This window comes from Lycorma delicatula, chromosome 12, assembly GCF_047948215.1.
Source record: "Lycorma delicatula isolate Av1 chromosome 12, ASM4794821v1, whole genome shotgun sequence".
NCBI lineage: Eukaryota > Metazoa > Arthropoda > Insecta > Hemiptera > Fulgoridae > Lycorma > Lycorma delicatula.
In genome coordinates, this window is record NC_134466.1 from 24635259 (window position 1) to 24658549 (window position 23291).

At 33.4% G+C, this 23291-nt stretch overlaps 1 protein-coding gene across 1 annotated transcript in view; it reads right to left on the minus strand.

Annotated features, from left to right (window-relative positions):
• The window catches only part of LOC142333371 (uncharacterized), a 109886-nt gene that overhangs the window by 41221 nt on the left and 45374 nt on the right, over positions 1-23291 (minus strand). The window contains exon 4 of the mRNA XM_075380392.1: positions 498-557. Coding sequence (XP_075236507.1) covers positions 498-557 — 60 coding nt within the window. The remainder of the gene's footprint in view (positions 1-497; positions 558-23291) is intronic.

Here is a 23291-nt window from a genome sequence, read left to right on the forward strand (position 1 = left end):
AAGAAATCGAATTACCGCACGCACTTCACACTTGGCGGGAGATGCTACTGTTGTAGATATGTTTGCGCGCTAGCTGCGTATTCAGAACTAAACGAAGTGACGCGGCGTGATTGAAGACCATATTAGAGACGCTGCGGAACACATATGCGCAAAGGTTCATCCGATTTTTGCGCGGTTTTTTATATCGCGACCGATCGGACCTTGGAAAAAAAATTACCCTCTTATATTATTTAGAATTTATATGTGGTATTTTTTTAAATCGCTAAAATGCAGACAAGAAAGCGAGTGAAATTAATATTACAATAGCAATTGCCCGACCTTCATCTGTATTATTTACCTAATACGGTAATTAAAATAATTAAAGTTTAAATTTTAATAAAGTTAAATGCTTAACTCTACCACTTCATACGTAAAAGTAGAAATAGCGATTGCATAAAAAGAAAATAACTTCTACTATTTCAAAACTGTACATAGAAACTTAAAAAAAAAATACTTACGATTGCATACAATGTCGTCATATGTAAATGTGACTCTTTTTTTACTTTTTTTTCTTGGCACTGTAAAATAAAACACAAATATTAAAGGATAAAGAAGAAAGAATAAACAACAATCAACTATACTAATGATAATACGTGAACGGTATCAAAGAAACAGATAAAAGGAGAAATTTTAATACTCTATGTCAAATTTGTATTTATCTTCTAAATTTTACTACAAAAATTTATCTCGCAAAAATTTTGTTCCCGGCTAACACCAGAAGTTTCCGAAAATTGAAAAAAAAAATTATAAAAAATGTACTTTTACGCCATGTTTGATTCAACTGATTTCCATTGGTGATTTATTAGCTACCGTGTTTACTTGTTAATAACATATTAGTTAATTCCAATTTTATAAATACCGTATCCATGACTACCAAATCATAAATTTACGGTACAAGATCGATTTCAGAATTATCAATTTAGGAATAAAATACCATGGGAATAAATTTTCATTATTTTCTCAACAATATAATATTATACAAATATATTTTTACTAAATACGAATACAATGCCCTTGGAAATACCCTTGGATATACCCTTGGAAATATACTAATTTAATATACACATATGGAGTCATTTTTTTTTTTTTAATTGTTTATACTTACGTAAAGCATACAATGGTATCTCTGGAAGACATTCAAAATCAAAATCATAATTACATTTATCTAAAACAACTTTTCTGCTCATTTTTAATTTTTTTTGTTTTTTATTTCATTTAACTTTACGAATATTAATTTTTTTTGTGTAATTTGTGTAATAAATCAGTAAGCAGTGAACATTTTTAAGTGAAATTTTAAAATGTAAGTGAAAATTGTGAATGAATGTAAAATCTAAAATTCGGTTGTTTGGCAACAATTAATATAATTATTATTGTTTCATGTCAATAATAGAATAGAAATTAAAATATAAAAATTGTTAGGTTGATCTCAGAATAAGGGAGGTGTTCTATTATTTTAGACCAATTCTGGAGCAGTGATAGTTGTAATCTATAATATATTTTTTATAGAATTAAAAAAGATGAATAAATAAATAAGAAATAGATTTTTAAAAAAATCAAATTATAAATATACAAAAATGAGTATTTGCGTATATGTATGGATATAGTCAAAGAATAATTATTTAAATATAAAGATTTTCCCTTCGACTGTTTAAATCGTTGATTCCCAAAGTGGTCCCCTCAGGGGTCCACGGGAGACTCGACGGGGGTCTACGTTGGCGTGACAAAAAAATGGGGGTTCACAATTCGTAAGCGGGGGTCCACGAAAATTCATCCGGTTTCGATAGTGAAGAACTAAATAAAATGTTGGCTTGACTTTGCGTATCAATCTAGGCAGATAATGTTTTGAGAAGCTCAGCGACTGTTACTTGTAAAAACTTGCATATTCCATATTCAGTACAACGAACGTGTTGAGACTTGCAAAGCGCCGCCGCCGCCGCCGTCAGCAACGCTTGTTTGATATTGCGCTTATTCCTAACAAAACTGAATCCAAATATTGATCATTTGCTATCGATTTTTTTGTCAATGACAAAAGAATTTCCCTCTACTCTATCTCAGATTACACCTACCATTCACCGCCCACAAAGAATTTTTTCAGTAACTACATAATCAGAATAGGAAGGCCGAGAAAAATTAAGCAATGACAACAAACATTCACCCTAGCGTATCGTAGGTTACATGTACCATTCACCGGCCTCAAAGATTACTTCAGTGAGTATCTAATCAGAAGAAGAAGGCGTTCAAAAACTAAACAATGACAACAGACATTCACTCTTCAAGATCTCAGATTATACCTAACATAAACTGCTGTCAAATTTATGTTTTTTTTTTGTTTTTTTTGTGTAGTGATCTGTGCTATTACGTTTTTCTTTGCTCTTTACTTACATCATTATCAACTAGGCGTGTAAAACGATTTTTTTACTATAATTTGTAGCTTAAATATGTCTTTATATAAATAATAATTATAACTTTTTAATGTTAAATAATTTTAAGTATTAAATTTATTTAATAATTACACAATTTTAATAATTACAAGCAATATAATTTGTAGTACGCACTATAAATAATATATATGTAAATGTATTTCTCAAGATTAATTATGCAATTGTTTTTTTTTTTAAATTAAATTATGTACGTTATATATTTTATGCTCCAGTTTAATTGCGTACAATTAATGATATTTGTGTTAATTTATCAAAATTTAAATACCATTTGTTTTAGCGTGAAACTAATTAATATATGTATGCATTATTTTAGTTATTCTATATAAATTTTTTTGCATAATGTCTGTTTTATTGTGAAGAAATTGTATTAATTTTTATGTATTCTTTTCCAAGCTAAAAATTTTCTGTACATTTTAATCAGTAAAACTTCTATTTTAAAGGTAGGTTTACTATAATTAACCATTTATTTATAAGATGTGTCTGCAAATAATAAATGAATTTCACGTAACGAATATGTACGCAGTTTATGGTGGGAAGAAGTATATTGTGCTAATATCAGTCCTGAATGCCAATTCATGTTGGATTTGATTCAGGAAGATCCTTCTAGTTTACACGATCTATTCATTTTTGTGAACAATTATTTCCTGATTATTAAGGAATTACAATGATAAACGTGTAGCAATTAACAAAAAAGTAACTCTACCTTGGGGTACATTTCGATACGCATGTAGAACTTAAGCGTTTATTTGATATATAAAAATTTACATAAATTATTTTCCATTTTGTTTTTTTTCTTTTCAGTTAAATATGAATTTTAAATCAAATTTTCTTAATATTAGACCAAGTAAATTACTAACCTTGGTGACATATTCCTGTTTAAAGGTAGTAAGGAATATAATGTGCGGCACAACTTAAGTTAACGATGAATTAAAACACTTTTTCTTATTCTTAGATAAAAGAAAGTTAAATTTTGTGGTAAATATTTTCAGTGAATTTAATTATAAAGAGAAACCAAATCCTCGAATATGTTTTTACTATTTACACAATATATATTTTTTCATTATTTTTTTGTCTTCAGTCATTTGACTGGTTTGATGCAGCTCTCCAAGATTCCCTATCTAGTGCTAGTCGTTTCATTTCAGTATACCCTCTACATCCCACATCCCTAACAATTTGTTTTACATATTGAAAACTTGGCCTGCCTACACGATTTTTCCCTTCTACCTGTCCTTCCAATATTAAAGCGACTATTCCAGGATGCCTTAGTATGTGGCCTATAAGTCTGTCTCTTCTTTTAACTATATTTTTCCAAACGCTTCTTTCTTCATCTATTTGCCGCAACACCTCTTCATTTGTCACTTTATCCACCCATCTGAGTTTTAACATTCTCCTATAGCACCGCATTTCAAAAGCTTCTAATATTTTCTTCTCAGATACTCCGATCGTCCAAGTTTCACTTCCATATAAAGCGACACTCCAAACATATACTTTCAAAAATCTTTTCGTGACGTTTAAATTAATTTTTGATGTAAACAAATTATATTTCTTACTGAAGGCTCGTTTCGCTTGTGCTATTCGGCATTTTATATCGCTCCTGCTTCGTCCATCTTTAGTAATTCTACTTCCCAAATAACAAAATTCTTCTCCCTCCATAATCTTTTCTTCTCCTATTTTCACATTCAGCGGTCCATCTTTGTTATTTCTACTACATTTCATTACTTTTGTTTTGTTCTTGTTTATTTTCACGCGATAGTTCTTGCGTAGGACTTCATCTATGCCGTTCATTGTTTCTTCTAAATCCTTTTTACTCTCGGCTAGAATTGCTATATCGTCAGCAAATCGTAGCATCTTTATCTTTTCACCTTGTACTGTTACTCCGAATCTAAATTGTTCTTTAACATCATTAATCGCTAGTTCCATGTAAAGATTAAAAAGTAACGGATAGGGAACATCCTTGTCGGACTTCCTTTCTTATTACGGCTTCTTTATGTTCTTCAATTGTTACTGTTGCTGTTTGCTTTTTCATTTAACACTATTAAATTAAAGGAAATCGTGGATGAATGGATTCTTTTAGATTCTTTTTGATGAATGATGTAGAAAATACTTACATATTTTCTTTTTATCTACAGAGAATTTAATAATATTTTAACAATTATATTAAATAAAGGTCATGAAAATCTATAAAAATACATTTTATAACACCAAGAAATTGTGAGTGGTATGATTATTTACTTGGTGAATAGAACAAATCAATATTATACAAAAATTATTGGTAAATGTTATATGTATGTATTTGTAAATTTTATGTACCGTAAAATGAATCTATTACATGAATTGTAAAATTTTATCTATTATATATATATATATATATTGTAAAATGAATCTATTATATGTAGTGTAATATGTATTTATCGTATGTATTGTAAAATATAACTAGTGAAAAAATATTTTTAAAAACTGGGGAATTAAATAAATATTTTTTTAAAGTTTTAATCTGTTTACATTACTTCTTTCTATCTTATCCTTTATTTTTAATTAAACCTTTTTTTAATGAAAGAAGAATAAGTAAATAAAACTAAATTTAAAAAAAACATACATTTATTGTTCTATAAAGTTACAACAAATTTTTATATACAGCATGATTCAGGAGGATAGGGCAATACTTTGACAACTCATTCTAGAGGCTAAAAATAAGAAAAAATTACATATAAACATAGGTCCGAAAACGCTTCGTTAGCGAGTTATACAGGGTGAAAGATTTCGCCCGAGTTTCAGTTCCTCCGGGTAAATTAAGGCGTTCTGAAATTCTGGGAAGGTCAATTAAGGGGCAAATTCAATTGTTTCTTATGGTTTTTGAGCTGGGAAATCGAAAAAAATAGGTCCCAGAACTGTATCTCTCTTAGTTTCTAAGATATCCCATGTAAAACGCCAAAAATAGGGTCAAAAAACATTTTTTTACAAACAATTGTTTGTAAAACAATTGTTTGTAAAAATTTACAACCATGTAAAACAATTTTTTTTTGACGTACAATAACGTTGTTAAATTGGCAATAAATCATACATTTTTTTAAACATAAATTGTAGAAAATTTAATTATAAGAAGATTGATATAAATAATTTCAACAGAAAACAAATAAAATTTTAAACATGTTGACTTTTATTAACAACAAAACAGTTTAATTTTTAACAGATTGAAAAAACTTTTTCGTTATGTACAGTAGGAAATAACTAATTATTGTGTTTGTGTCCTCGTCACAGAAATGAAACCGCAAAATATTGTGCAACGATATGCCATTTCTTTTTGCATTAAATCGGGTGAAAACGCAACGACAACTTACGGTAAGCTTCAGAAGGCTTTTGAAGAGGAGGTTATGTCAAGAGCTCATGCTTTTCGGCGGCATAAAATTTTTAGTGAAGGCAGAACAAATGTTGAAGATGAAGACCGCAGTGGACGACCATCAACCTCACGGACAGATGTCAACTTGACCAGGGTGCGTGAAATCGTACGATCTGATCAAAGATTATTCGTGAAAATAATCGCAGAAGAACTCAACATCAATCGAGAAACGGTTCGTCTAATATTAACTGAAGATCTTGGTACGAGAAAGATTTGTGCAAAAATGGTTCCCAAAAATCTCACACAACAGCGAGAAACACGGAAAAATGTGGCAGCCGATCTGTTAGAGCAAACGGAAATCAATCCGGATTTGTTGAGCCGTGTTATCACTGGTGATGAAGGTTGGTTTTTTCAATACGATCCAGAGACAAAACGCCAAAGTTCGCAATGGTGCTCAAAGGGATCACCCAGACCAAAAAAAGCTCGCATGTCAAAGTCAAAAGTGAAATGCACGCTTGTGTGCTTCTTCGATTCCAAAGGAATTGTTCATAAAGAGCGGGTGCCTCCTGGACAAACAGTTAACCAATATTTCTACAATGAAATTTTAGAAAGACTTCGTAAACGAGTTCGTGTCAACATTGCTGATAATTGGATTCTGCATCACGATAATGCGCCATCCCATACTGCTCTGTCAGTACAGCAATTTTTAACCTCAAAACAAATTTCAGTACTACCACAGCCACCTTATTCACCAGATATCGCTCCGTGCGACTTTTTTCTATTTCTAAGAGTCGAAATGGCGGTCAGGGGACACCATTTTCAAACCACACAAGATGTCCAAAAAGCTGTGACGAGGGTCTTGGTGGATATTACAGAAGATGAGTTCCAGAAATGTTACCGTCAATGGCAGAAGCGCTGGAATAAGTGTGTGCAATCAGAGGGGAACTACTTTGAAGGAGACAACACTAAACATGACTAAAACGGTAAGCAACATTTTTTTTTCACAACAGTCTCATTACTTTATTGTTGCACCTCGTATGTCAACAAAATGTTTAATCAATGTCAACAAAAGCCTGTCGACAAAATGTTGACAGGCTTTTTTAGTTGACATTCAGCAATTAGTGTGAAAGAGATATTGCAAAAGAGCTTCACAAACAAGCTCGTAGAAACTATCTAACAAGATCTGTTGAGCTGAAAGGGATAGATGATTTGTACCAGGCTAATCTGGTAGAGATGATACAATATTCTAGGATAAATGGAGAATATAAATATATTCTTACACTTTTAAATTATTTTTGTAAATATGCTTTTGCTTTCCCATTAAAAAGTAAAAAAGCTGATGATATTGTAAAAGTCCTTGAACCTATATTATAAAATACAAAATTAAAAATTTTCAAACAGATGAAGATAGTGAGTGGTTTAACTCAAAAATGAAAGCATTACTTTTTAAGTTTGACATCAATCATTAATCAACATATTCCGATAAAAAGGCTTCAACATTTGAGCGGTTCAATATCTAACATGTGGCATAAATTTACTGAGCAAGGGGATTACCGATGGTTAAGTATATTAAATGAATTGGTCAACAATTATAACAATAGGGTGTACAGGATTACAGATTTTAAACCGAAAGATGTATTTATAAAAACGAACGCGAAGTATTTTATGTATTTCAAAAGCTACAATAAATCGCCAGTAGCATACGGTTATGAGTAAATTTGATGTAGGTGAGGACAAGAAAGTATAAAAAAACATTTGCGAAAGGATATCTTCCGAATTAGACGAATGAAGTTTTTCTATTTCATCTGTGGCTGTGACTGGTTTTTTAGCGCGCAAGGAAGCGGATAATTTTAAAGTCTTAGATTTTAATGGTGCTCGCTCTAAAAACGCGGCTCATCCAGACGATGAAAACGATCTGATAACAATGAGATATGCGCGCGGTTACTCATCTAGCAGAAATTCAACGAAGTCGTCACCAGAGTCGGAAGTATGATTGGAAAAAACGAAGAAACCCCTTCAACAAATGAAAATGCAAACGATCCTGCCGTTAGACAGCGTTTAGACGAAACTGTTCCCGATTGAAAAGCGGTGATGAAAAAATGTTTCAATTCAGACTGAAATGAATCAGATATAAAAACGGATGATTCATCTGAAGAATTTTAGTTGAGTATAAAATGAAAAACGCGAATAAGCTGTACGTTAGTGAGAAAAGAGGACGTGATCTATTAAGTTCGGTTGCAAGTTTACCAGGTAAAGCATTCGGCATCGAAGGCAACGTTACAGGAACTGTACTCAATCGGGCGATAGACATGCTCCCTTTCGAGGGTCACATACAGGGCTACCAGTACAGGGACCAAACCACAAAAAAGATTGGAAAGAGGCGATCCGGCGGGAATAAACTAGATTTATAAACCCTATAAAGTGCACGATATACCATACAGCGTCTACAGCGATTCTCGACGAAGAGCGCAGACTGATAAAGAGTTACAAGAAAGAGCCTTTTTCTTTCTTTTTCCTGTTTTAGCCTCCGGGAATTACCGTTCAGGTATTACTTCAGAGGATGATATGTATGTGTCTAAATGAAGTGTAGTCTTGTACAGTCTCAGTTCGACCATTCCTGAGATTTGTGGTTAATTGAAACCCAACCACCAAAGAACACCGGTATCCACGATTTTTTTTTCAAATTCGTTTTATATAAGATAATCTGTTGGCGTTTTATATGGGATATCATAGAAACTAAAAGAGATACAGTTCTGGGACCTGAAAAACCTGAAAAATGAGGTTTACAAGCAAAAAGTAGACACACGCGATGAACTGATTCCTCGCATTCTCAACGCTGCAGCTATAATCAAGGAACGCAAAGATACTGTTAGACTGGCAACACAAAATCTAGTACAACGCGTTGAAAAGTGCATTGAACACAACGGTGGCATTTTTGAAAGTTATTAAACCACATGAAATACTACTTGTAAGCAGCATTTTATCATTATCGTAAAAAAAACAGTAAGTATTCTTTCTTCCTCCCACTGGTGGGGGTGGTGCGCTGCCGGGGTATGGTAGCCCGTGCGACCGGGGACGTGGCTTCCCTCGGCCGGTGGCAGTCCTGATCGTGAATTGGTAATGCCACGCGATACACCATGATGGGACCGGGTGGGAGTGCAGAGTTTGTCCCCGGCTCCTGCGCGGACCGGAATGAGGTTGCGTTCCCCTTGTTAGGTGACCTAAACTGGTCGACTTATTTGGGAGTAGGTCTGAATTTCTGTGTTGCGTAAAACAAAATTTTGATTGGTATTAGTGTAGCACTGATTTAACTTTAAACTCGTTCATTTTCTGAGGCATTCACAGTCACGAACGGTGTTGTAAAATCTGTACTAGGCGCAGGGTTCGCGCTTCCGCGTTTCGGTTAATTAGTTTGAGGGAACCATGTTAGATTGGATGTGAACATGTCCGTTTGAGGCCTACGTGAAGGCGAAATTCGATATGTATTTACTGATGCAAATGTCTGCCGAGGCATTTACATCGGTGGGAATGGACTATTCGCATTATACTTAACATTGATCTGTGGGTTCGGCGTGGTTTTGGAGGAGGTGAGATTCTACCTCTCCCAGCTGCTAACCGGGTATGGGAAGTTTGAGGAGTGCCTGTGCCGGTTTGGTAAACGCGCTACCTCTGCTTGTAGATACTGCGAATCACAGGGCACACAGGAGCACACCATATACCACTGTTGTAGGTGGGACAGTGTTCGGCAGGAGCTGGGTTTGACCTGGCTTACTCCAGAGAGGACTATGGGTTATATTCATTTCCAGTAGGCAGGCCTGGGGAAATATGGTGAAGCTAGCTACTAGAATATCGAAGACAAAATCTCGTAACGGTTGGGATCTTGATCGTGTGTAACCATGCGTGTGTTTAGTTAGGGAGGGCAGCCTCGATCTGGAGAGGACGGTTCGCCGAGGTGAGCCATTCTTGATGAGGGATTGGGGACCCCTTGTAGTAGTTCTTTAAAATGACAACTGGATAGCCTCATGTAGGAGTCCTGCTAAAAATACCGCACAGGAAGTGGGGTACTGTAATGGGTTGCTAATTAGTCATGGCTTACTAATATAATATAAAATAAAGATCCGACTGGCAGCCCGAGCTGCCATGCCGGACATACTGCCAGTAGGTGGGAAGGGCTGTTAGAGTAGAAAGGACACTCCCTATGCTGTTCTATGCTCAATCGCGGGTACGGCGAAGGGGAGTAGGTGGAAAAAAGTTTGTATATGGTATAAATAAAAAAGGAAATGAAAGGTAACATATTAAAAAAAAAAAAACAAAAAACAATCAATTCTACTACAACATTTTATTTCTAATACAGTCATACTATATTAGGTTATACATATATCTTTATTTAAAAATAGAATACTAAATAAAACTGTCATTCGATTAATTCTGAACACAATTCAGTATATGAAATATAATAGTCAAGTTTTAACACTACTACGCCGTTTTCAACGCCTAAGTATGTTTTGCGGTTTATCGTCTTTAATTTTGATATTGGAAATTTCTTCTTAAGAATGATGAACAGATGATCTAGTGAAACGATTCTTCTGGCCTCAAAGATTACATCAGTAACTATCTAATTGGAATAGGTAAGGCGATAGAAATTAAACAAATGATAAGAGACATTCTCTTTTCAGCAACTCAGATTACACATATCATTCACCGCCCACAAAGACTACTTCATTAACTACCTTAACAAAATAGGAATGCAGAATAAAAACAAGACAACACACAATTATTCTTCAGTATCTCAAATTAAACCTAACATTCATTGTCCTTAAAGTATACATCAATAACTATCTAATCACAATAACAAAGATAATACAGATTAAAGCAATTAGGACATATACTCAACCTCCAAATATCACAGATTACACTTATCATTAGCTGCTTTCACAGATTCCATTAGTTACATTGTACCCAGAGTAGGAAAGCCAATAAAAATGAAACCAATTTCAATACACATTCACTTTTAATAAGTCAGATTACACCTACCATTCACTGGCCTCAAACATTACTTCAGTACCAATTTAATCAGAATAGGAAAGCCGATAAAAATTAAAGCAATTATGACATATATTCAACCTGCATAATCAGTGATTACACTTATCATTAACCTCCCTCAAAGATTAATTCACTAACCAACAATTCAAAATAAGAAAGCCGATTAAAATGAAACCAATTAAACGGATATTCACTCTTCAGTATCTCAGATTAGATATTACATTCACCGACCTCAAATATTACTTCAGTTACTGTATAATCATAATAGGAAAGCCAATAAAATAAAAATTAATCCAATATCAACAGACATTCATTTTTTGATAACTAAGATTACATCTCACATTCACATCCGTCAAACTTTTCTTCAGTAACTAACTAATCAGAAAAAGAAAGCCAATAAAAATTAAATCAATGATGACACTTATTCAATCTGGAACATCAAAGGTACACTTATCATAAACCTCCATCTCAGATTCCAGAAGTAATCTTTCTAATCAGAATAGAGAAACCAATAAAAAAAATTAAGTAAATGAAACCAGACATTCACTCTGGTATCATAGATTACATGCAAAATTCACCGCCCACAATGATTACTCCAGTACATATCTAATCAGAATCAAAAAGTTGATAGAAAGAAATTTAAAACAATGAGAAAATACAATAACTCTGCAATATATCAGATTACACCTAATATACACCGCCATCAATGATTACTTTAAAGGTACTAAATCAGAATTGAAAAGCCCATATTCCCTCTTCAGTATCTCAGATTAGACCTAAAAATTCACCATCTATAAGTTCACTACAATAACTGTCTAATCAGAATAAAATAGCTGATAAAAAAAAAAACCAATGACAACAGACAATCACTATTCAAGATCTCAGATTAGAATTAACATTCACTGCCCTCAAAGTTTACTTCAGTAGCAATCAAATCAGAATAAGAAAGCGTATAAATTTAAACCATAGACGACACATATTCAACCTGTAATATCACAGATTATAATTATCATAAACCGCACTAAAAGATTGCATTAGTAATATTGTACCCAGAATAAGAATGAAACCAATGGAAACAGACATTGACTTTTCAGTATCTGAGATTACATCTAATATTCACCGGCTTCAAGGATTACCTCAGTAACCATCTAAACAGAATAGGTAATCGGATAGAATCTATAACAATGACAACAGAAATTCTCTATTCAGTACCTGAGTATAAACGTACCATTCACTGGCCTCACTGATTACTTCAGAAGTATTTTTTTTATAATCAGAAGTGGAAAACCAATAATATTCAAATGACAACAGACATTCACTCATCAGTAACACAGATTACACATAACACTCACATCCCTAAAGTTCACTTCAATATCTTTATAAACAGAACAAAAAAGCGATAAAATTTAAACCAATGACCACAGTCATTCACTTTTCAGTATTTTAGATTAAACCTACCATTCATCGGCCCAAAAGATTACTTCAGTAACAACCTAATCAGTGTAAGTAAGTTGATAAAAATTGAACAAATGAAATAGATATTGATTCATCAGTATCTAATATTACACTTAACATTCACCGGCCTCATAAAATACTTCAGTAACTATCTAATCAGAATAAGATAACCAATTAACACTAATCCAATGACAACAAATATTTACTCTTTGGTACTGCAGATTACACCTAACTTTCATTGCCCTCGATGATTACTTCAATAATAACCTAAACAAAATTTAAAAGCTGAAATAATTAAACAAATCACAAAAGACATTTACTCATCAGTATCTCAGATTCGACCTTACATCCATCAAACTCAAAGATTAGGTTAGTAACTTTATAATCAGAAAAAAAAGTCAATAAATATAAACCAATGGCAACAGACATTCCCTCTTCAGTATTTAATACTAAACCTAACCATTCACCACCCTCAAAGATTACAGCAGTAACAATATAATCAAAATAAAAAAGCTGATAAAAATTAAACAAATGATGACACATATTCAAATCACAATATCATATTATACTTATAATTCTTGCCCTCACAGATTACTTCACTATAACTAACTATTCAAAGTAGAAAGCCGAAAAAATGAAACCAGTGAAACAAACATTTACTCTTCTGTACTTCTGGTACAGATACCTACGATTCATTGGCATTGATTATTATAATCAGAATAGAAAAGGGGAAAAAATTAATCCAACACAACAGATATTCACTCTTTTTTATCACATATTACGCCTAACATTCACCGCCCTCAAAGACCACTTTAGTAAGTACACAATAAAAATACGAAAAATGATAAAAAATAAAAAAATGACAACCGACATTCACTCTTCATATCTCAGATTACACCAAACATTCACTGGACTCAAAGATTAATTCAGTAACTATGTAATCAGGATAGCTAAAAGGATAAAAATTTAACAAATGGAAACAGACATACTCTCTTTAGTATCTCAGATTATAATTAACAATTCACCACCTTCAAAGTTCACTTCAGTATGCATCTAATCAGAATAAAATAGCTGATAAAAATTAAAAGAAATGACAACAGATATTCACCCTTCAAGATCTAAGATTACTCCTAAGGTTCACTACCCTTCAAGTTTACATCAGTAACTATCTAATCAGAATTAGGAAAACGATAAAAATTAAATAACAACAGACAATCACTCTTAAGTTTATCATATATTGCAGCCAACATTCACTGCCTTCAAAGATTATTTTAGTCATTATCTTATTAGAATAGGAAAGAACATAACAATAAAGCCAATGACAACGCACATTCACTCTTGAGTATTTCAGATTACACATAACATACATCACCCTCATTGTTCACTTCAAGACCTTTTCTTTATTTTCCTATTTAGCCTTCGGTAAGTACCGTTTAGATAATTCTTCAGAGGATGAATGAGGATGATATGTATGAGTGTAAATGAAGTGTAGTCTTGTACATTCTCAGTTCGACCATTCCTGAGATGTGTGGTTAATTGAAACCCAACCACCAAAGAACACCGGTATCCATGATCTAGTATTCAAATCCGTGTAAAAATAACTGGCTTTACTAGGACTTGAACGCTGTAACTCTCGACTTCCATATCAGCTGATTTGGGAAGACGCATTAACCACTAGACCAACCCGGTGGGTTTCACTTCAAGACCTGTCTAATCCGAATAATACAACCGATAATATTTAAACTAATGATAACAGTCATTCACTCTTCACTAACTCAGATTACACCTACCATTAATCGCCCTCAGTGATTACATCAGTCGGAAACGAATAGCTAATAAAAAGAAATTTAAACCAGTGGCAATAGCCTAGCACTCTTTAGTATCTTAGGTAACACTTAACATTCTCCATTCTAAAAAACCACTACAGTAACTATGTAGTAACTATCAGAATAGGAAAGGCGATAAATATTAAACCATTGGCAACAGACATTCACTCTTCAGTATCTTAGATTAAACCAAACAATCATCGCCCTAGAGATTACTTCAGTACGTTTTTATCAGAATAGGAAAGCCGATAAAAATTAATCCACTGATAACTGACATTCACTCTGCGGTATCTGAGATTATACCTAAAATTCACCACCCTCAGTGCTTACTTCATTAACTATAAAATCAAAATAGAAAACACGATAACAAATGAACGAATGATAACAGTAATTCGCTCTGTGTTATCTTTCATTATGCTAACATTCAATGCCCTGAAAGATTACTTCTATTACTAACTAACCCAAATTGGAAAGCAAGATAAAAACTAAATGACAACAGACACTGACTCTTCAGTATTTCAAATTACACTATACAATCACTTCAGTTAAAGTTTACTGCTGTAACTATAAAAGAAGAATAGAGTTGTTGATAAGAACAGAACGAATGACAACATACAATTACTCTTCATATTTCAAATTACATTATACTTTCGCCGCCTTCTAAGCTAACATCAATAATGATCTAATCAGAATAAGTAAGCCTATAAAAATTAAATCAATGAGGAAATTTATTAAGCCTGCAATATCGCAAAATACTCTTATGATTACTTTACTAACTAAAATGTCCGAATAGGATAGCAAGCAAAAGTAATTCAAAGATTTCTTCAACAACTATCCAATCAGAATAGGTTAGCTGATAAAACTAAACTGATGGCAACAGACTTTCTTTCTTCAGTATCTCAGACTACACCTACCATTCACTGGCCTCAAATATTACATCAATAACTATCCAATTAGAATAGGTAAGCAGATGAAAATTAAAAAACAGAAAACAAACTTTTCTCTTCAGTATCTATGATTACACCTACCATTCACGAGCCACATAGAATATTTCAATAGTAATCCAATCAGTCTTTCTCTCATCAGTATCTCGGGTTACACATATCATTTACTGGCCTCAAAAATTACTTCAAAAAATTATCCAATTAGAATAGAAGAAAAGACACAAATTAAACCAATCACAAAAGACTATCATCATTATCTCAGATTATATTTACTATTCACAGGCCTCAAAGATTATTTCAATATATATCCAATCAGAACAGTTGAAGAAATGAAAATAAAACTAATGGAAACAGAATTTCTCTCTTCATTATCTCAGTTTACACCTACCATTCATCCACCTCAAAGATTTCTTCAAAAACTATCCAGTAAGAATACATTAGCCGATAAAAACTAAACCAAAGACAACAGACTTTCTCTCTTTAGTATGTTACACTATACCTACCATTCACTGGCCTCAAAGATTTATTCAATTACTATACAATCGGTATAGGTGACCAGATACAAATTAAACCAATGACAACAGACTTTCTCCCTTCAGAATCTCAGATTTCATCTACCATTAAAGATTACTTCAAAGATTACTTCAATTAGTTCCATTCAGAAAACATGAGCCGATTAAATTAAACCAATGACAACAATCATTCTGTTTTCAGTATCTCAGATTACACCTACCACTCACCAGCTTCAAAGATTACTTCAATAACTACCTAATAAGAATAGATTAGCTAATAAAAACGAAACCAATGACCACAGACCTTCTTTCTTTAGTATCCAGGACGACCCCCACCTTTCACTGATTTCAATGATTACTTCAATAACTATCCAACCAGAATAGGATAGCCAATAAAAAAGAAACCAATGACAACAGACATTCTCTCTTTACTATCTCACACTACACCTACCATTCACTGGTCTCAAAATTACATCAATAACTATCTAATCAGAATAAATGAGCAGTTACAAATTAAACCATTGAAAACAGACCTTCACTCATCAGTATCTCAGACTACACCTACCCATCACCGGCTTCAAAGGTTCCTTCTATAGCTATAAAATCAGAATAGGAGAACAGATGAAAAAAACAAATGAAAACAGACTTCCTCTCTTTACTGTCTCACATTACACTTACAATTCACCGGCCGTAGAAATTACTTCAATGGCTATCCAATCAGAATAGGAGAGCAGATAAAAATTAAACCATTGAAAACAGACATTCACCTTAAAGTATCTCAGACTACACCTAACCATTCACTGGTCTGAAAGATTACTAAAATAACTATCCAACCAGAATAGATGAGCAGAAAAAAATTAAACTAATGGTAACAGACTTTCTCTCTTAATTGTCTCAGACTACACCTACTATTCAACAGCCTCAAAGTTATTGAAATAACTTCAATTTCTATCCAATCAGAATAAGAGAAAAAATGAAAACAAAACTAATGAAAACAGACTTTCTCTCTTCAGTATCTCAGTTTAAACCTATAATTCACCCACCTCAAAGATTTCATCAAAAACTATCCAGTCAGAATAGGTTAGCCAATAAAAACAAAACCAATCACAACACACTTTCTCTCTTTAGTATCTTACACTACACCTACCATTCCCTGGCCTCAAAGATTATTTCAATTACTATCCAATCGGTATAAGTGACCAGATACAAATTAAACCAATGACAACAGCTTTCTCTATTCAGTATCTAAGATTAGCAATAAAGTAATGAAACTGATTTTTCTTTGCAAGATGTAGCAACCCCCCAGCTTGCGTAGGCACACCATCTTTGATCTTGGTCTATAAGCTACTTCTAGTCCAAGCGGCACATTGATGCAACTGCTCAGTCGTGAGTTGTGCTGTAATAAGTGAACACGTGTTTGTGTCTCTCGTCACAGAAATGAAACCGCAAAATATTGCGCAACGATATGCCATTAATTTTTGCGTTAAATCGGGTGAAAACGCGACAATAACTTATGGTAATCTTCAGAAGGCTTTTGGACAGGAGGTTATGTCAAGAGCTCAAGTATTTCGGCGGCATAAAATGTTTAGTGAAGGCAGAACGAATGTTGAAGATGAAGACCGCAGTGGACGACCATCAACCTCACGGACAGATGTCAACTTGAACAGGGTGCGTGAAATCGTACGATCTGATCGAAGATTATCCGTGAAAATGATCGCAGAAGAACTCAACATCGATCGAGAAACGGTTTGTCTAATATTAACTGAAGATCTTGGTACGAGAAAGATTTGTGCAAAAATGGTTCCCAAAAATCTCACACAACAGCGAGAAACAGGGAAAAATGTGGCAGCAGATCTGTTAGAGCAAATGGAAATCAATCCGGATTTGTTGAGCCGTGTTATCACTGGTGATGAAGGTTGGGTTTTTCAATACGATCCAGAGACAAAACGCCAAAGTTCGCAATGGTGCTCAAAGGGATCACCCAGACCAAAAAAAGCTCGCATGTCAAAGTCAAAAGTGAAATGCACGCTTGTGTGCTTCTTCGATTCCAAAGGAATTGTTCATAAAGAGCGGGTGCCTCCTGGACAAACAGTTAACCGATATTTCTACAATGAAATTTTAGAAAGACTTCGTAAACGAGTTCGTGTCAACATTGTTGATAATTGGATTCTTCATCACGATAATGCGCCATGCCATACTGCTCTGTCAGTACAGCAATTTTTAATCTCAAAACAAATTTCAGTACTACCACAGCCACCTTATTCACCAGATATCGCTCCGTGCGACTTTTTTCTATTTCCAAGATCAAAATGGCGGTCAAGGGACATCATTTTCAAACATCACAAGATGTCCAAAAAGCTGTGACGAGGGTCTTGGTGGATATTACAGAAGATGTGTTCCAGAAATGTTACCATCAATGGCAGAAGCGCTGGAATAAGTGTGTGCAATCAGAGGAGAACTACTTTGAAGGAGACAACACTAAACATGACTAAAACGGTGAGCAACATTTTTTTTCACATCAGTTTCATTAATTTATTGTCGCACCTCGGACACCTACCATTCAACAACCTCAAACATTTTTTCAATAACTATCTAATCAGAATAGGTTCCCGATAACAACTAAAACAACGACAACAGTCACAGTCGTTTTCTCTTTAATATCTTATATACACCTACCATTACCTGACCTCAAAATTACTTCAATAGTTATCCAATCAAAGTAGGAGATGCACCTAAGTAGTTGCTGATAAACATTAAACCGATGAAAATAGACATTCTCTCTTCATTATCTCAGATTACACCTATCATTCACTGGTCTCAAAACAATTTCAATAACTACCCAATCGGAATATGTGAGAAGTTATAAATTAAACCATTCACAAAAAACTTTCAATCTTCAGAATCTCACACTACTCCTACTAATCACTAGCTTCAAAGATTCCTTCTATAGCTATCAAATCAGAATATGAGAACAGATGAAAATAAATCTAAAGAAAACACACTTTCTCTCTTTAGTGTCTCAGATTGCGTACAATTCACCGGCCTCAAAGATTACTTCCATTGGTATCCAATCAGAATAGGAGAGCAGATAAAAATTAAACAAATGACAACAGACATTCACTCATCAGTAACACAGATTACACATAACACTCACATCCCTAAAGTTCACTTCAATATCTTTATAAACAGAACAAAAAAGCGATAAAATTTAAACCAATGACCACAGTCATTCACTTTTCAGTATTTTAGATTAAACCTACCATTCATCGGCCCAAAAGATTACTTCAGTAACAACCTAATCAGTGTAAGTAAGTTGATAAAAATTGAACAAATGAAATAGATATTGATTCATCAGTATCTAATATTACACTTAACATTCACCGGCCTCATAAAATACTTCAGTAACTATCTAATCAGAATAAGATAACCAATTAACACTAATCCAATGACAACAAATATTTACTCTTTGGTACTGCAGATTACACCTAACTTTCATTGCCCTCGATGATTACTTCAATAATAACCTAAACAAAATTTAAAAGCTGAAATAATTAAACAAATCACAAAAGACATTTACTCATCAGTATCTCAGATTCGACCTTACATCCATCAAACTCAAAGATTAGGTTAGTAACTTTATAATCAGAAAAAAAAGTCAATAAATATAAACCAATGGCAACAGACATTCCCTCTTCAGTATTTAATACTAAACCTAACCATTCACCACCCTCAAAGATTACAGCAGTAACAATATAATCAAAATAAAAAAGCTGATAAAAATTAAACAAATGATGACACATATTCAAATCACAATATCATATTATACTTATAATTCTTGCCCTCACAGATTACTTCACTATAACTAACTATTCAAAGTAGAAAGCCGAAAAAATGAAACCAGTGAAACAAACATTTACTCTTCTGTACTTCTGGTACAGATACCTACGATTCATTGGCATTGATTATTATAATCAGAATAGAAAAGGGGAAAAAATTAATCCAACACAACAGATATTCACTCTTTTTTATCACATATTACGCCTAACATTCACCGCCCTCAAAGACCACTTTAGTAACTACACAATAAAAATAAGAAAAATGATAAAAAAAAAAAAAATGACAACCGACATTCACTCTTCATATCTCAGATTACACCAAACATTCACTGGACTCAAAGATTAATTCAGTAACTATGTAATTAGGATAGCTAAAAGGATAAAAATTTAACAAATGGAAACAGACATACTCTCTTTAGTATCTCAGATTATAATTAACAATTCACCACCTTCAAAGTTCACTTCAGTATGTGTCTAATCAGAATAAAATAGCTGATAAAAATTAAAAGAAATGACAACAGATATTCACCCTTCAAGATCTAAGATTACTCCTAAGGTTCACTGCCCTTCAAGTTTACATCAGTAACTCTCTAATCAGAATTAGGAAAACGATAAAAATTAAATAACAACAGACAATCACTCTTAAGTTTATCATATATAGCAGCCAACATTCACTGCCTTCAAAGATTATTTTAGTCATTATCTTATTAGAATAGGAAAGAACATAACAATAAAGCCAATGACAACGCACATTCACTCTTGAGTATTTCAGATTACACATAACATACATCACCCTCATTGTTCACTTCAAGACCTTTTCTTTATTTTCCTATTTAGCCTTCGGTAACTACCGTTTAGATAATTCTTCAGAGGATGAATGAGGATGATATGTATGAGTGTAAATGAAGTGCAGTCTTGTACATTCTCAGTTCGACCATTCCTGAGATGTGTGGTTAATTGAAACCCAACCACCAAAGAACACCGGTATCCACGATCTAGTATTCAAATCCGTGTAAAAATAACTGGCTTTACTAGGACTTGAACGCTGTAACTCTTTCTTTAATATCTCAGACTACACCCACCTTTTACTGGCCTCAAAGATTTTTTCTATAACTAAGCAGTCAGAATTGGAGAGAAGGTACACATTATACCAATGACACCAGACTTTTGCTTTTCATTATCTTAGATTACACCTATCATTTACGGCATTTGAAGAATACTACAATAACTCCTGAATCAGAATATGTGATCCAATAACAATTAAACCAATGAAAACAAACTTTCTCTTTTCAGTATCTCATATTACACCTACAATTAACTGGCCTCAAAGAGATCATCAAAATCTATCCAAGCAGAATAGGAGAACAGATAAAATTAAACCAATGAAAATAGACTTTTGCTTTTCAGTATCTCAGATTACACCTATCATTCACATATCTCCAAGATTTCTTCAATAACTATCAAATCAGAATAGTTCAGCCATTAAAAACTAAACCAACGGCAACAGACTTTTTCTCTTTAATATCTTAAACTACACATATCATTCACTGGCCTCAAAGATTACTTTAATAGCCATCCAATCCGAATAGATGACCAGATACAATTTAAACCAATAACAACAGACTTAATCTCTTCAGTATTTCAGATTACACCTACCATTTACTGGCATTGAAGATTACATCAGTAACCATCCAATCAGAATTAGTGAGCCGATAAAAATTAAACCAATGAAACCAGACTTTCCCTCTACAGAATCTCAGATTAAACATACCACACATATATCTTAAAGATTTTTTCAATAACTATCCAATCAGAAAATTTAGCTGATAAAAACTACACCAATGGCAACAGACTTTTTCTTTTTAATATCTTAGACTACAGCTACCATTCAATGGCCTCAAAGATTACTTCATTAACTATACAATCGGAATAGGTGAGCAGATACAAATTAAACCAATGACAACAAGCTTTTTGTCTTCAGTATCTAAGATTACACCCACCATTCACTGGCTATAAAGTTTCCTTCAATAACTATCCAATCAGAATAGGCGAGTCGATAAATATAAACCACTGAAACAGACTTTCTCTCTTCACTATCTCAGTTTACACCTACCATTCACTGGCTTTAAAGATTCCTTCAATAACTTTCCAATCACAATTGATTAATCGGTAAATATTGAACCAATGAAAACAGGCTTTCTCCCTTCAGTATCTCAGATTACACCTACCATTCAACCACCTCAACGTTTTCTTCAATAACTATCTAGTCAGAATTGGTTAGCCAATAAAAACTAAACCAATGACAACTGACTTTCTCTCTTTAGAATCTCACACTACACCTACCATTCGCTGGTCTAAAAGATTTCTTCAATCTATGCAATCACCATACGTGAGCAGATACAAATTAAACTAAAGAAAACAGCCTATCTTTCTTCAGTCTCTCAGATTACACCTACCATTCACCGGCCTAAAAGTTTTCTTCAATAGCTAACCAGTCAGAATAGGAGAGAAGATAAAAATTAAACCAATGAAAACAGATTTTCTCTCTTTAGTTTCCAGACTACACCTACCATTCACTGGCTTCATAGATTATTTCAATAACTAACCAGTCAGTATAGGTGAGCCGATTAAAATTAAACCAATGACAACAGACTTTCTCTCTTTAGTATCTCAGATTACACCTACCATTCATCTTTAAAGCTTTAAAGATTACTTCAATAATAACTATCCAATCAGAGTATGTGGGCCGATAATGTTTAAACCTACGACAACCTACTTTTTCTCTTGACAGTTTACAGCTACCAGTCACCGGCCTGAAAGATTACTTCAGTAACTATCCAATCAGAATACGTGAGCTGTACTCACGTATAGAGACTAGGGATAAACATTATGTTACTAAAGAGTGGAAAAAACGAGACAACTTAACTCCAAATGGGAAAAATATTATTCATGAGCCCGTAGTTGAACCCCAAAAAGTATTTTTAACCCTTTCTCCATATCAAGCTAGTACTAATGAAAAAAGTTTGTAAAAGCCATGAAGAAGGATAGTCTCAGATTTTTGTACATGTGACAGAATTTCCAAATGTAAGTACAAAAAAAATTAAAGAGGAAAATTTGTTGATCCTTAAATAAGAGAGTTGGTCAAATATCTTGTTTCATGTATTTAACTCAATGTTAAATAATATAGAAAGTGCAGAATGAAGCAGAAGCCTTCATTTAAAGGACTTTTTCATAAAAAATTGATGATTACCACGTTATTGTTAATCAGCTTCTTACTGCATACAGAACTGTGGGCTGTAATATGTCTTGGAATATCCATTTCCTCCACACACATCTGGATTTTTTCCTGGACAACCTCGGAGACTTAAGTGATGAACACGGTGATCATTTCCACCAAGACATTTCGGTGATGGAAATCTGCTATAAATGGAAATGGTATACTAACATGCTAGCCGATTACTGTTGGACATTAATTCGGATGTGCCTGAGGCTGAAAAGCATCAGCGAAATCATTCTAAGGTATGACCATGCAAAAGTATAAATTTTTCATATTTTAACTATATTTTCCCTTAATTTTTTTAAAGTGTAATTTATTTAAAACTAAGGGTGATAGAAAAATTGTATTTACGGATCTGTAATATACGCAAAAAAGTAATTCAAGAAATGGTAACACACTTAGAGAAATATTAAAATGTTTTTTTTGTCTATCAGTGTTACTTCAGTAACTATCTAATCAAAATTGGAAAGCCTGTAAAAGAATTAAACAATGACAATACACATTCCCTCTTCGGTATCATAGATTACACTTAATCCCGTACCGGTTTTGTATTTTCACTTAAAATAATGCTATCTTGTTCT